Source organism: Solanum pennellii, chromosome 4 (assembly GCF_001406875.1).
Source record: "Solanum pennellii chromosome 4, SPENNV200".
Classification (NCBI taxonomy): domain Eukaryota; kingdom Viridiplantae; phylum Streptophyta; class Magnoliopsida; order Solanales; family Solanaceae; genus Solanum; species Solanum pennellii.
In genome coordinates, this window is record NC_028640.1 from 75831546 (window position 1) to 75845307 (window position 13762).

Sequence of the window (13762 nt, forward strand, 5' to 3'; positions counted from 1 at the left end):
GTGACTTTTCCCTTTGTAGGGAACAAATGTGGGGGCCTGATATAGTAAAGAAAATGAAGGGAATTTAAGTTTTATGTCTAAATCTTAGATCTAAGTACTTTGTAACCTTCCCCCTCTACCTGTATCGCGGATTAGCACGACTCTTGTGCAAAGATTATTTGCTTAGAATTTTGAGTTTCATGATATCCTCTTGTTATTGTTACTATGTAAACCTCCTTGTTGATGAAATCAACCTGTAGGTGTACAATAAAACATTATGAAAAAGGTTTGTGGGGTTATTGTTCTCTTGGGAACATAGTGTTTTTCTTTTGATGATGATTTTACAGAGCAACAAGTGAGAAGGACTAAAGAAGAATGAGAAGGTTTAGGAGGTTACATTTGTGTTAAAGTAAAATGATTGGAACTTTTCTCCATGTGCCTAAGGTCCCACCACCCATTTTTATACAAGTAAAAAGTTGCATATTTGTGTGTGGAAATTTTTTCTTCTATTGTTGGTACCTAAATGTGACTTGCCCTCTTTTGTTTCTCAACTTTAAAGTAAGTTTGTGAAGTTTTAATAATGAAATTTATGCTTTCAAAGTAAGCTTCATTTTTCCCTTTAGATTATTTAATCAATTTCCATTGTAGTTTGCTATATAAGGTGAATGGGACCTGAAAATATCACTAAACCTAATTAAAATCTTGAAGGAACAATCAAAGATAAAACTAAATATTGAAAGTTTTTTATTATTTGAGTTGTGTTTGTGAATAATGGAGGGGAAGGTAGAATAAAGGAGGAAGCTTTGGTAGGGTTTGAACCCTACATATCCATTATTTTTTACTTGGTCCTTCCCTTTATTAAATCCAACGTTGTTTGTTCGGATACTTTGGTTGTCTGAGTAAAATATAATTCCAAAGAAATCTTGATTGTTATTAGTGAAATGTTCGTTTAGCAAATGATTGTTATAGATAGGTTTAGTTATACTTTGATACCTTACGACAATAACGATAGCTCTTATAAAGTCAGTGTAATTCTATAAGTACGATTTTAAGAGGATAAAGTGTACGTAGACATTACTCTTATTTTTTCAAAGTAAAGGAGGTTTTTTTCAATAGACAATCGTCTTGTACTATGACCTTGTGTATATGTCTTGATTTGTTAGTTTCACATTAATTAAGGGAATGAACGATTGCTATTTTATGTGATTTACGACAATTTTTATCTTATAAACTAGCCTTTAGGTTATTTTATGTCCAAGATTCTTTTTCTTAACATGGAAGCACAACTAAACTCATCGATAATCTTGATTTACCTAATGTTGGGCTCACCTACTACGTTTATCGATCCTCCAATTAACTGAGAAAATATAACGTTATCCTTTTATATGACTTTTCGAAAATTCTCACCTCAAAAATTAACTAATCGTTTTAGTTGAAGCATGTTCTTAGATCAATTTTCTTAACTACTTTTAATTTGTTCACTAATTGTTGTAATCAATTAGCCTCATCCATTTGGTGACAAAAAGACAAGTTACTTTATTGTGTTACCTAAAAATAATTATTTCTGAAATAGATTATGCTTTTACACTAAACTTAGGTGTAGGGAAAAAGAGACAGCATAATCTATTTGATGATTTTTTTTCCCCTATATTTTGTTGGATTATTCTAATTGGATCTTTAACGTAGTAGTCCCTGTCTAAACTTAATAATTGTTTTATTATTTTCTAAAATTAGTACTTACGTACTTAATAGTTTTTAAAATAATTGTAGTTAAGCACAAAATAATTATAGTCAAATCACATTTTTCTCTTTCATTTCTATTTAAAAAACTTATAGACAAAAAAGTCAAATGTATTACGTGTTTATAATGTACAACAGGACTTTAATTATTTTATAAATTGATGGCATTTTTCTACTTTGAGAAAAAAATAAATTAGTATAATATTTCATTTACTGCTTGCTTGTTTCATATTATTTGACTTTTGTATTAAAATTAGATATTTTATTTTACTTATCTAAATTTAAAAAATTAAGAAATTTATTATATTTTTTCTTTCTGTTCCTAATATTAAATGACTATACGAAAATGTAATTCTTACCGTTTCAAAATGTCATTATGATTATTTTAATTGTATAGAGACCTCTATTAAAAACTTTTTTAAGAATTGTGTCAAGTCAACATGATTCAAGTGAGGCCGGAACCAACTTCTGATTTGGGATTCATCCAAACTTTTGACCAAAAATATGGTTAAAATTAAATTTATATATATATATATAGTAAATTTTAAAAGTTCGTTCAACGAATTCATGTGCTTACTTCTTCAGATTTATAATCTCGCTAATTGAAAATTTAAATTCAAATCACTAAGGTCCAATAGTATAAAATGAAGAAAACATATATTTATTTATTATAAAATTTTACGTTTTAAATTGGGTAATCAATAAATTACAACTCACGAAACTTGTGTTTATTGGTTATCGATAAGACCAATATGTATTTTTTTTATGTGAATTATCCGTTAATCATTTTGATTAAATAAATCTCATCAACATGTAAATTATTTGAATCTCACATGCAAAATATATTAAAAATATATATTTTAAAAAATAAATTCACCGATTGGCATGCGCTGTCAGTCGTAAGAAAACGGGTCGGAGGTTCTTCTCATGTGCTCCGCATGTGTCGGGTAACCTGTCCTAAAACCTTACCCAATGAGGACACGACACCTGTTAACAACTCGGAAAAATTAACTTCTAACCTAATTCAACCTCAAAAGTTAATCGACAGAGAAGATTCTACGAATGTAAAGAGATAACAACTCGTTCTTCTAATTCCTAATATTATTTTCTTTACATTCAGAATTAAAACTCGAAATATCTTATTAACGTAAAACAATTTTATCACTGCATCATAACTTATGTTGATACTTTAATTAGCGTTTTATTAATGAAAGTTGTAAGATATCTTTTTAAATAGGATGCTTCTTATTTCGAAACTATCAAATATTTTAATATCGTATAAAGTTTAAAGTAATAAAATAAAAATTAACGTCATTTTGAAATATATTTGAAAAAGACAATAAAGAATCGTCGTATTTGGTGTTGCGTAAAATACATTCGAACCTTTTTGTCATAACATTTTCTTACAGACTGAGATTGTAACGGTGTCACCGCTACTATTAAATTTTATGTTTCTCTCTTATTATATCATATGATATGATATATTACGTCCATAATAAATGATTTATCGTGATTTTTAAAGATAACGATATAAAAGATATCTAAAAGAGGAACACAACAAATTGGATATATATTTAGCGAAAAATGATTATATCCTAAGATATTAGGATAAAATAATAATAAAATTGTACACAATAAATTTTTATAATTCGACTCTTTTTTAAACCCTCCAAAGTTTAAAAAATCAAAATATATTTTAGGATTTAACTTACACTTACCTTAAATATAAGGACCATTTTTGTCACTTTCATTAAAAATAAGGTTGTAATCTCCAAAATTATCCTTAGCTTTTTTAGCATCAAGGAGGCAAGGACCACTAATGGTCCACTAATAGGGAGTTGGGACTCGCCACATATTCTTTTACGACTCACTCGATATTCAGTATTCATATTATTTAAATACATGCTTCGTAGAATTTATTTATGAAAATATCAGTCTAAATAAATTTTTTTTCGTTCGTAAAACTCAAACCCCAGATATATAGGTAGTGAAATCTCAACTATCACGGTAAATAATATTTTGCATCTTATAAGTCACAGATGTCATCAATTTCTTAAAGTATAATTAGATACCTTTCTTTAATGTTACGATTGTTTTGTTTTGATTTCAGTGTTGGAAAAAACATCTTAACTTATGGATTAACTTTACACTAATCCATCATTAAGATTTTGGTTTAACTGATCCCATCTTTGGTCAATGTCAGTTAACGACTATTTATAATGATAATCTACACAACACACCAACTATAATCATCATTATCTTCTTTAGATTATAGATTTTGATTAAAAATTAATATAAAAATAAAAAAATGGAATTTAAAACTTAAATTTTTGTCTAAGCATGTATTTCACTAAAAACTGAAATTACTTAAATATATATATTTATCTTATTTAGTTATATGAAGTTAATGTAATTCAATATGAATATTGAATGCAAGTAAATATTTATCTGTTTTGTAGAGTAAGATTTTAAAAGTAAAGATAAAGGTAAAAGATAAAACTACCTTAAAAAGTCATTAGATGAAAGAATATATTTTGCTAAAAGATTAAAAAATAGTGATTTTGTAGAAAAGAAATAATAAATAGATAGATTATAGTTAATGTCATTTCTTGTGATTATTAGTTGAACAAGATATTGGTGAACTACTTTTTAATTTTCAAATACTTTTTGCGTAATTAAAGATTTTTTTTTATTGTTTTCATTTATTAATTTCTCTTTTTATCTTCCTTTTTAATTTACTCAACTGTATTTTACATTGATTTCTTTCCGAACTAGACATTTATTTATTTAATACAGTATAGTAAATAATTATAGTAATAAAAGAAAAAGTCATTTTCAAGTCAACAGTAGAGGTTATAGATGTGAATGTAATAAAGAGAATGGAATGAAAAAAGCCACTCATCGACGGAACGAGGATAATAATAGAGTGGTAAATATTTTTTATCTTGATTAAATTTTTTGAGTTTAAACTTGCTTCGAATAGTATTTTACTTTAAAATATAAATATCACGGTATGAATTTAAATTTAGTTAAGCATGAATAAATATATATAAATTTATCGAGAATATAATTTTTAAATAGAAGACTGTGAAAGACACAAATTAAGATAGAATATTAGTAAGTAGTAATGTTCTATCTTATTGATTTGTTCATCTTATCAATAATCGTAATATTATTTTTATAGTTTTTTTATCTTTCAATTTTTGTAAGTATGTGTTATTTCTTATATTTTGATTACTTTTCTGAATCATTTAAACTTTTTTTCTCAGATACAACTCATTTATCTTTTAAATAAGAATAATATTTGTACATACTTTATTCGTAAAATATATATACCCTACTCTCATCCTATTCTACGAGACTATACTGATTATATTATTATTAATAATATCTAATGAATAAATAGTAAAAGAGAAGAACAGATCTGAACTTTAATTTTTAAATAGGATAATTTTTGTCTTCAAGTCATAACGGAAATATATTATTAATTATTGATATATCTTTTTCTTTAATTTTCTTTTTTTTTATAACATAAAGAGACTACTGGGACCTGTAAAAAAAAGAAAAACTGAAGCCACGGAACTCAAAATACAAAATTTAGCTAGATTTTAGGAGAGTGTTTCAAGTCCGTCTTCTTAAATTTTTTTATTTTATTTTATTACTTTTAATTTTTTTTTTAATTTTTATTATCAGCTCATGAGGTACAATTTCCAACAAATATAGAATATCTACTACAACACTTACAAGACTGGTCAATCAGTGAGTGAAAGAAGAAGAAGAAAATGGGAAAATCTACAGCTTCTTCTTGCTTAAAGATCATTGCTTGTGGCAGTGATTCTGTTGACCGTGATGAACTTGAAGCTCATCCTGAGGTGAAGAATCTACAACCCATTTTTATCAGATCAAATTTTCATGTAGTATTTTCTGTTTTTTTTTCCATTTCAAAGATGGTAATGTGTGATAAAAATTGAATCTTTTTTGTGAGATAATGGTTTTGAAGTGAATCTTGGATCAACCCATCAAAGTATGGAGTCTGATCTTTTGTGGGGGTTTTTTGTTTTTACTAATTTGATAAGTTTTTGAGATGATGGAGTTGAGCTGATTTGGTTATTGAATGAAGGAGTTCTTTTTTTTTTTTTTGTGGAAGGTATGTAGGGAACTTTTGAACTTTGTCACTGGATCTCTATTGGGGGATGTAAGATTGTGGAATGTGGACTGATTTGTGGTTTGGTTGAGAACTTGTTAGATGTATTTTACATCAATGTTAAATGAGAGTGTTTAAGATATTAAATAGTTCAATTGTTCATGTTTGTTAGTTAAATAATTGCCAATTGCAAGGAAGGCTTGATTTTGGTCAGTGGATATAAAACCATTTACATTTTACACCATGAAGATGTGAACTGTATGGATTCAATGTGTTTTAAAATGGAAATGAATTGGATCACTATTGTAAGTGGCTTTCTTTTGGTTAGAGGGGAATGGGAAAGTAGTGATGCAATTTACCAAGAAATGAAAATTGATTCGATTTGTGACCGTCAATTAGGGATGTGTTGTCATAAGGTAAATGCTAGTGAAGCCTTTCAATTCCTGGACCATTCAATAAATCAACATCGCCTCATCTTAAAATACCATACTTGGCTTTCAGTGTTTGTCAAAAATGTAGTTTCATTAATTGAGCTGTAATTGTTCTTAGTAATGTCTTCTCAAATTTACAGTGAGTTTAGATAACATCTAGTTCTCTTTTCAAGTTGAGTATGCAATATTTCAACATCAAGTTAATTTTTTATGATGACATCAACTTGATACACTGATGCAAGCACTACTTGTTTCCAAATGCTTTATGCCAAATATATGTTGTCTTCCTTCTTACATCATTATGGCCTTGCTTCTGGTGTAGTTTGTAATATAAGTTGAGCTGATAATTCCAGCTATGAGACTTCACATTACCTACTACCTGATTGGTGGAATGCATAAGTATGGAAAAACAAATCAAGTACCAGTCCGTTGACATACATGTAATGAAACATGATTAAGAAGACAAGCTTGTGTATGATTTCATTTCTTTATCTATGGTCTCTGCATGGGAGGTTAAGAGGTTGGCAGAAAAGAAATCATCATTTGTATCAAAAGTGAATAGATGTGATAAAGAAGATCTTGTCGTCAATGGATTCATTTCCTACTATATGCATCATGACTCATCTATGTATGCTTGTTACATGATTTCAGAAATGTTCAATCTACAATCTGCACACCGTCGTCCCTTGTCCGCCGTGGTCCATAGTATGGATCTAATAAAGGTTCCCTCTGTGTACTTATACTTCATGGGTAAAAAGAGAAATTGATGTACCTGTGGGTGGATGTTAAACTCAGCTACTAGCAATACAACTTTATATCAGATTAGATGTTCAATTAAATATCTTTTCGGAATTTATCTTTTGCCTTTTCCTCCTCTATTCTTTGTTGAATGAATTATTTGATACATTTTCCTAGAGTAAAAGCTCAAGTGATAAACGTGGATGGAGTTTCCGCAAGAAATCTACCAGGCATCGTGTATTAAGCAATTCAGTAATTTCAGAAACACCATCTGGGAACAAGGACTGGCCAGAAGCTGCTAATGCCAATCTGCAAACACAATCTAACTCTACCATTCCAGAGAAGGCATCTGTCGTCCAATGGGCAGATGAGAAACCCCAGTTTTCAACGGTCGAGAAGTCCCAGGTCTCGGCAGACGAGAAGCCCCAGATCCTGGAGGATGAGAAGCCCCTAGTCTCTGTGGATAAGAAGCCCCAGATCTCAGCGGATGAGAAGCCCCGTGTCTCCACAGACGCGAAGCCCCAGCTCCTGGTGGAGGTCTCAGCGGATGAAAAGCCCTTGATATCCGAAGAAGAGAAGCTCGAGGTCTCGGAAGATGAGAAGCCCAACATCTCTATAGATGAGAATCCTCCTATCTCATCAGAAGAGAAATCCCTGGTCTCAGACTTGGTGGATGCAAAACAATCAGAGTCAGTAATAGCTGGATTTAATGATGCTAAAGCTGATGTCATTCCAGATGAACACGCTCTTGTTATCCAGACTGCAGTCAGAGCATTTCTGGTACCTCAATTTTGTTATATATTCTTTCAATTAATTTGACCATTTTATGGTTAAAGGTTTTGGCAATTATAAAGTTATTGTATTTGATTGTTTCTTCTCCTAGGCACGAAGAGCTCAATTAAAGCAAAAGCATATAACTAAATTGCAAGCTGCTGTACGTGGACATTTAGTTCGCAGGCAAGCTGTAGGAACTCTGCGATGTGTCCAAGCTATTGTCAAAATGCAAATTCTTGTTCGAGCACGTCACACTAATCGCATTGCAGAAGGATCTAGTATCAAGGAGAAGCTAAAAGTAAGTATTGGAAAGATCAAGAGTATGAAACTATATTGGCAATATTTCTGTCTCAAGCATAAATTTGAATGATTCTGGTCTCCTCGCTTTGGAATCCTAGATCAGACAGACACACTCTTAGCTATTTCAACTGATGGAGTCACATTTCTTATGTTTCTTTATTTCAGGGAAAAGAGAACGCAGGAACAAAATCAGAGTTCACATACATTTCTATTTCAAAGCTACTGAGCAATAGCTTCGCTCAACAGGTAATATATTAGTCATTTTCCGCTATATGATCTGAAATATGCGATATTTTTTTAAATATGTATCATTTCCCATCCAAACTGATTTGTTATTTCTCCTTTGGTACAAGCTCCTTGAATCAACTCCAAGGACCAAAAGTATAAATATTAAGTGTGACCCTTCCAAATCTGATTCTGCCTGGAAATGGTTAGAGAGATGGATGTCTGTTGCATCACCAGGAAATCAACCGTCACCACAATCAGAATTATCTGCCGAGCAGCAGGAGAATGAACCTATCGAGCACCCCAGTAACCTTATTGAAAATGAAGTTCAGCTTGATTCCGAGTCAATGGACTTCAGACAGGGCGAGGAGGCATCCTTGTCTGCAGTGCCATCTGAAAGTGATGATAATTTGATCACTTATGATGCAGACAGCTTAGATTTTCAAGCCAACATACCCTTTTCGCCTCCTCAGCCTCAGAATGTTGATGAAAAAACTTCAAGAGATGACACTTTCTGTTCTATTCCTACTCAACATAAGGAGGCCAAGGCTCTCCCTGAGACGGAGCCCAATTCTTTCCCTGCAAACACTGAAGTTGAGAGAGAGGATACACATTCCCTGGAACTTTCAGAGACTGAGAGCAAAAAGATTTTACATGGATCAAGGAAGGCAAGTAATCCTGCATTTATTGCTGCTCAGACAAAGTTTGAGGAACTCACTTTGGCAGCTAAATCAACCAAAGATTCTAGTTTGCCCAATCATAAAACAGAAGATGAATCTAGTGAAGATACGTTTTCAACTATCACTAATCATTCATTTGGGGCAAGGGATGCTGCTCCATCAGAAAATTCTGTTCCTCATAGTACAAGAGCTCAAGTTGGTGGTTCAGAATGTGGGACGGAGCTTTCTATTTCTTCTACCCTGGATTCACCAGATAGGTCTGAAGTCGGAGGTCATGTATTTGAGCAGGAACTTCCTTCCAATGGTGGCACTGACCATCATAAGAGCAATGGATACCCTCACATTGAAGATGATAGTACAAATGACTTATCACACTCCGACTATGTTCAGGCAGGGAGAGAGGATCCTACTGATGATGCTAAGCATGTAGATGTTATGGTCAGTTCAGATCTATCACCCGAAGAGCAGAAGCCAGAGAACAATTCAGTTAATGTTCAAATAGAGCAAGAAGCTAAGACGGATCGGCTAGACAAGTCATCACCAGACGCATCTCCAAGGAGCCATATAACTGTCCCTGAATCCCAAGGGACACCTTCTAGTCAAGTGTCCGTGAATCCTAAGACGATAAGAAGTGAAAAAAGTGGATCGATTCCCAAGCGCCGCTCTGCACCTGCTGGCAAAAAGTCTCCTTCAAAGTTAAACCATGCTCCAGGTACAACTAGTTCGGAACAATTATCTAAGGATCATAAAAATGAGAAGCGACGAAACTCGTTTGGTTCAACAAAAGCTGGACAAGCGGATCAGGAGGCTAGAGATAACAGTACTAGCAGTTCTCTCCCAAGTTACATGCAAGCAACAGAATCTGCAAGAGCCAAAGCTATCCCAAATAGCTCCCCAAGATCTAGTCCAGATGTCCACAATAAAGATGAATACATCAAAAAGAGACATTCTCTCCCTGGTTCAAATGGTAGGCAAGGTTCACCTCGTATCCAGCGGTCTCTGTCTAATGCACAGCAGGGTGCAAAGGGAAATGGAACTCAATCTCCACAAGGTATTTTCTAAACCTTCAGATGCCTTGTATACAATCTATTACTATTGATTACTGCAATGAAAGAACTACTTGAGTTTCTGAGTGGAGTTATGACCCGGTACTCCAACTCATTTCCTGCCTAATACGTCCTTTCCCCCAATGATAAAATCGAGATAGGATCAAGTATGTTATTCACAGTCTAGTCACCTGAAAACTATTAAAACTATGCTGATATAGTATCACAATGATTTAGATGAGCAAAAAACCTTAGTGTTTTAAGCACTAACAAATGGTATCAACTCCCTTTTTGAATCCGGCATGTACGTCAATTGCAGCACTGTTTATTCACACGTCGATCACCTGACATTTATTCTTCCCCTTGCACTTTGTTTCTTTTAACTACTATTACTATGTTATATTTAGACTGCTTAACTACACTACTTTCATCGACACCAAAATTGTTGATTGTGAACCATGCATGTGTGTCCCCTAGAGATCCGCTTATCCTTGAGCTTTTTCATGCAAATTTTGGCAGTTTGCACAGGCATTAAGCTTCAAAAGGATGAAATTCACTGACAATTTATGATGACAATTGTGGGGCACCATGGTTCTTTAACCGTTGGGCTAACTTTTTTCTTCTTCTTCTTCTTCCAATTCTGAGCTTTGAATTCTCATATGTAATATTTTGTTGGTGTCTGATGTGTGTTTTTCAGAGAGGAAATGGCAGAGATGAGTAGAGTTACTCTGTGGCTTATTGGCAATTCCTTTGGGTGCTTGACATCTGTTCTTAGGAACTCCACAGCAAAGCTATACCCTGGGCCATTATTTATTTGTGAAGAGAAATGTAGAAAGAGCTATTTTTCTTGTAAATTTACTATTTTCTCATGCCTACTCAAACCCCCTTTTCTTTTTCAAGGATTTTGTTTGAGATGCTTGTTCTTCTTTTTCCTTTACATCACCTTTGTGTGTATCTTTATAATATTGTGTGCTTTTCTGGCTGATGTATTTCTGACTGCTAATGAGAAGTTTGGAAGAGTTGCTTTCAGCTGTAGGTGCTGTCAACCCCCCTCCCCCACTATGGCATCTAAGTTCATTTGATTCTTTTGATATTATGTGAAAATTGCCTTCAAATTTACCCAAGTCAGCTGGAGAACTATGCAAGAAGCAGAATAAACTGTGGGTTCAATAGGTACACTTATATGATGGAAATGGTATATAAGTCTGAGAAGCTTTATCTAGAAAGGCATCTTGGGTGATACAGAAGGTTATCAAAGCTAACCAATATACTTCCCAAGAATCTTTTTTTTGAAACACGCTCTAGTTTTATAGTTTTAAACATATCATGCGGTTAATATAAAAAGTTAACGTTAAAGAGTTAACGAAAAAGGAAAGACACATTCTTTTTATAACGGAATTAAAAAAAAAAACTAAAACAAAGACAAAAGTAATTATAAAAGTCATTTCTATGAAATAATATACACAGAATAAAACACTTTCGAAATTAAAGATTTGCATAGAATTGTCTTTGAATGTTTGCGTCTTCGAATGTTGGTGATCTTAAATATATTAACCTAATATATTGATCACTACTAAACATAAAAAGCTGCATAAACTTATCAGGAAAGGAATAATACAATTGGTTTTTTATACTTGCACAATTACTTAAAAATTAAATGTAAATACTTTTTATTGGCCACTTAAAAATAAAATCCAAATATATACTCAAAACTCAAAAGAGAGGGGAAGCAGAAACCAGTGTAGCCAAAAGAGAAAATGTTGAAATTCTTGTCAAAAGTGAAAATCGAATTCAATGCTTTAGATCCACGAATAGCTTCATGTATGGAGTTTTTGGCTCAATGTAATGCTCCTAAAGCCAAAGAATCAAACCCAAGTTGCCAAATTCAGGTCAAGCGCCGCACTGATGACCATCCACCGCAAATCTCTGTCACTTTCGTCAATGGAGTCGAGCAGACCTATGATGCTACTTCTACACCCGCACAGAACATCCGTACTATGATTCTTGAAAAGGGTCAGTACCTTGAGACTGAACAGATGTTTCGTGAAGCTGGTGAGAAATGGCCTGTTATTATTCCTGATGAAGAGCTTAAACAACCATTTCTTGGAATAAAGGTGATAGCTTTTTCCCTTTTCCATTGATTGTATGTGGGTTTTTGTTGTGATTTGGTTGAGGCATATTGTCGAACAGGTTGAGTGTACCTGCTTATGTTTTTTCTTTTAGTTTGATTTGTGTTCCCGGATTGGGGTTGAGAATGAGGGTGCAGTAGCCGAGTCGGGAATTTCAATAAGGTGATTCAAAAATATATCAAAGTAAACACACAAAGAAACCAAATGAATCAAAAATATATAATTTTGGCCTTGTGTATGTATGTAGTTTAATTTTCAAGTGCTTGCACCCCTAACTCTGCCCTCAAGAGGGGGAGAGAAGATTATCATATTTCTATAATTTTCTGAAATTTGTAGCTCTTTGTATAGATATGCTTCTCCAAGGATGATATAGTTTGTTTGTGATCCTCTACAACTGGACTGTCTAAATTGGATGATGAAATGAGAACACTTATGTTATGCTGGAGGTGTAACACATTCATGATTATTGTTACTATATTGTAGCTCGTCCTGTATCCGTGGCACCCTTATTTGCTATTTTGTATATCCCGTCCTGATTGAGCTCTTATCTGATGATCTATTTTCAAAGTCTTGGAACTTTTGTTTGCTAAGCTTTAACGAATCCGTGTTTCTGGGTTTGTTAGCATCTGTACTGCCTATTGTTATCAACTAAAACATGAAAACTAATGAAAACTCCTTCAATTTGCATGAACTTGAGTAGAACAGTAAGATGCTCTCTTGTAGTAGTTAGTGGCTATCAGTTTACCTAATTGTATGCATATGACTATGTTTTAAGAACCCCTCACGTAATAATTTGTTGACAAAGAATAACATGTTAATATTTGTTTGGTGAATATTATAACAGGTTAACATTCTTGAAATACTTTCTCTCCTTGATTTTAGAAGCTAAATGTTGCATTTACCAGTTCTTCTATATGCCAATGTGTTGCTTTGTGTGTTTGTTTCTTAAAAATGATACACGAGACAATTCTTAGATAGCTGAGGGTATGTTTATCATGCGGAGAATAGCCCACTATCATAAAGAAGGGATCTTTATATCATGAAAGGAGTTGCATTAAGGTTTTTGCCTTTCTAGTTGTCAATATGTATCATTTAGGTTTTCATAAGACATCAGTTTGATGGATCTAAAATTTCATTAGTCAGTTATCCCAAAAAGATCAGTGGAATCTAGACGATGTCCAGAGTTGTGATTAAAGGTGCTGCGATAAAGCAGTTTTTGTCTCACTTATTACTTTCTACAGATAATGTAGTGGTTTTGAGGAGCTTTGTGGCTTGATATCAGACCCTTGGAAAGACTATGTAAGATTAATTGTATAAGAGACTTTGAGGAACTCTGTTTTTAACCGGACCTTCGATAAGAGCAAGAATATATTTCTTTGTAGTTGATAGTTGATACTGATTTGGTTGCCACTGAAGAGTCACTCGTGTTGGTATGCTTCAAGATCAATTGCTAGTTATTAGTCTAGGAAGGTAATGTAGTCTAGGAATACTAATAAAATGAACTTCTTTATTATGTACATAAAGTGATTGATTAGGGCTAAGTTACCTGAGGTCCCCCCCCCCCCCCCCCCCCCAA

The 13762-nt window shown here is 33.0% G+C and overlaps 2 protein-coding genes across 3 annotated transcripts in view; both read left to right on the forward strand.

Annotated features, from left to right (window-relative positions):
• Nucleotides 1-5287: 5287 nt before the first annotated feature.
• LOC107017764 (protein IQ-DOMAIN 32) overlaps nt 5288-13762 on the forward strand; it is a 17953-nt gene continuing 9478 nt past the window's right edge. Inside the window, exons 1-6 of one of the 2 annotated variants that reach the window (XM_027916781.1) lie at nt 5288-5591; nt 7210-7812; nt 7916-8104; nt 8272-8352; nt 8460-10062; nt 10755-10787. In XM_027916781.1, the coding sequence (XP_027772582.1) occupies nt 5502-5591; nt 7210-7812; nt 7916-8104; nt 8272-8352; nt 8460-10062; nt 10755-10774 (2586 nt within the window). In that variant the 5' untranslated portion in view covers nt 5288-5501 and the 3' untranslated portion in view covers nt 10775-10787. Of the gene's footprint in view, nt 5592-7209; nt 7813-7915; nt 8105-8271; nt 8353-8459; nt 10063-10754; nt 11088-13762 lie in introns of those variants that run through there. The other variant, XM_015218018.2, reaches the window with a different exon arrangement.
• The window catches only part of LOC107017957, a 3371-nt gene continuing 1352 nt past the window's right edge, over nt 11744-13762 (forward strand). Inside the window, exon 1 of the mRNA XM_015218269.2 lies at nt 11744-12171. Within this exon, the coding sequence (XP_015073755.1) occupies nt 11815-12171 (357 nt within the window). The 5' untranslated portion in view covers nt 11744-11814. The remainder of the gene's footprint in view (nt 12172-13762) is intronic.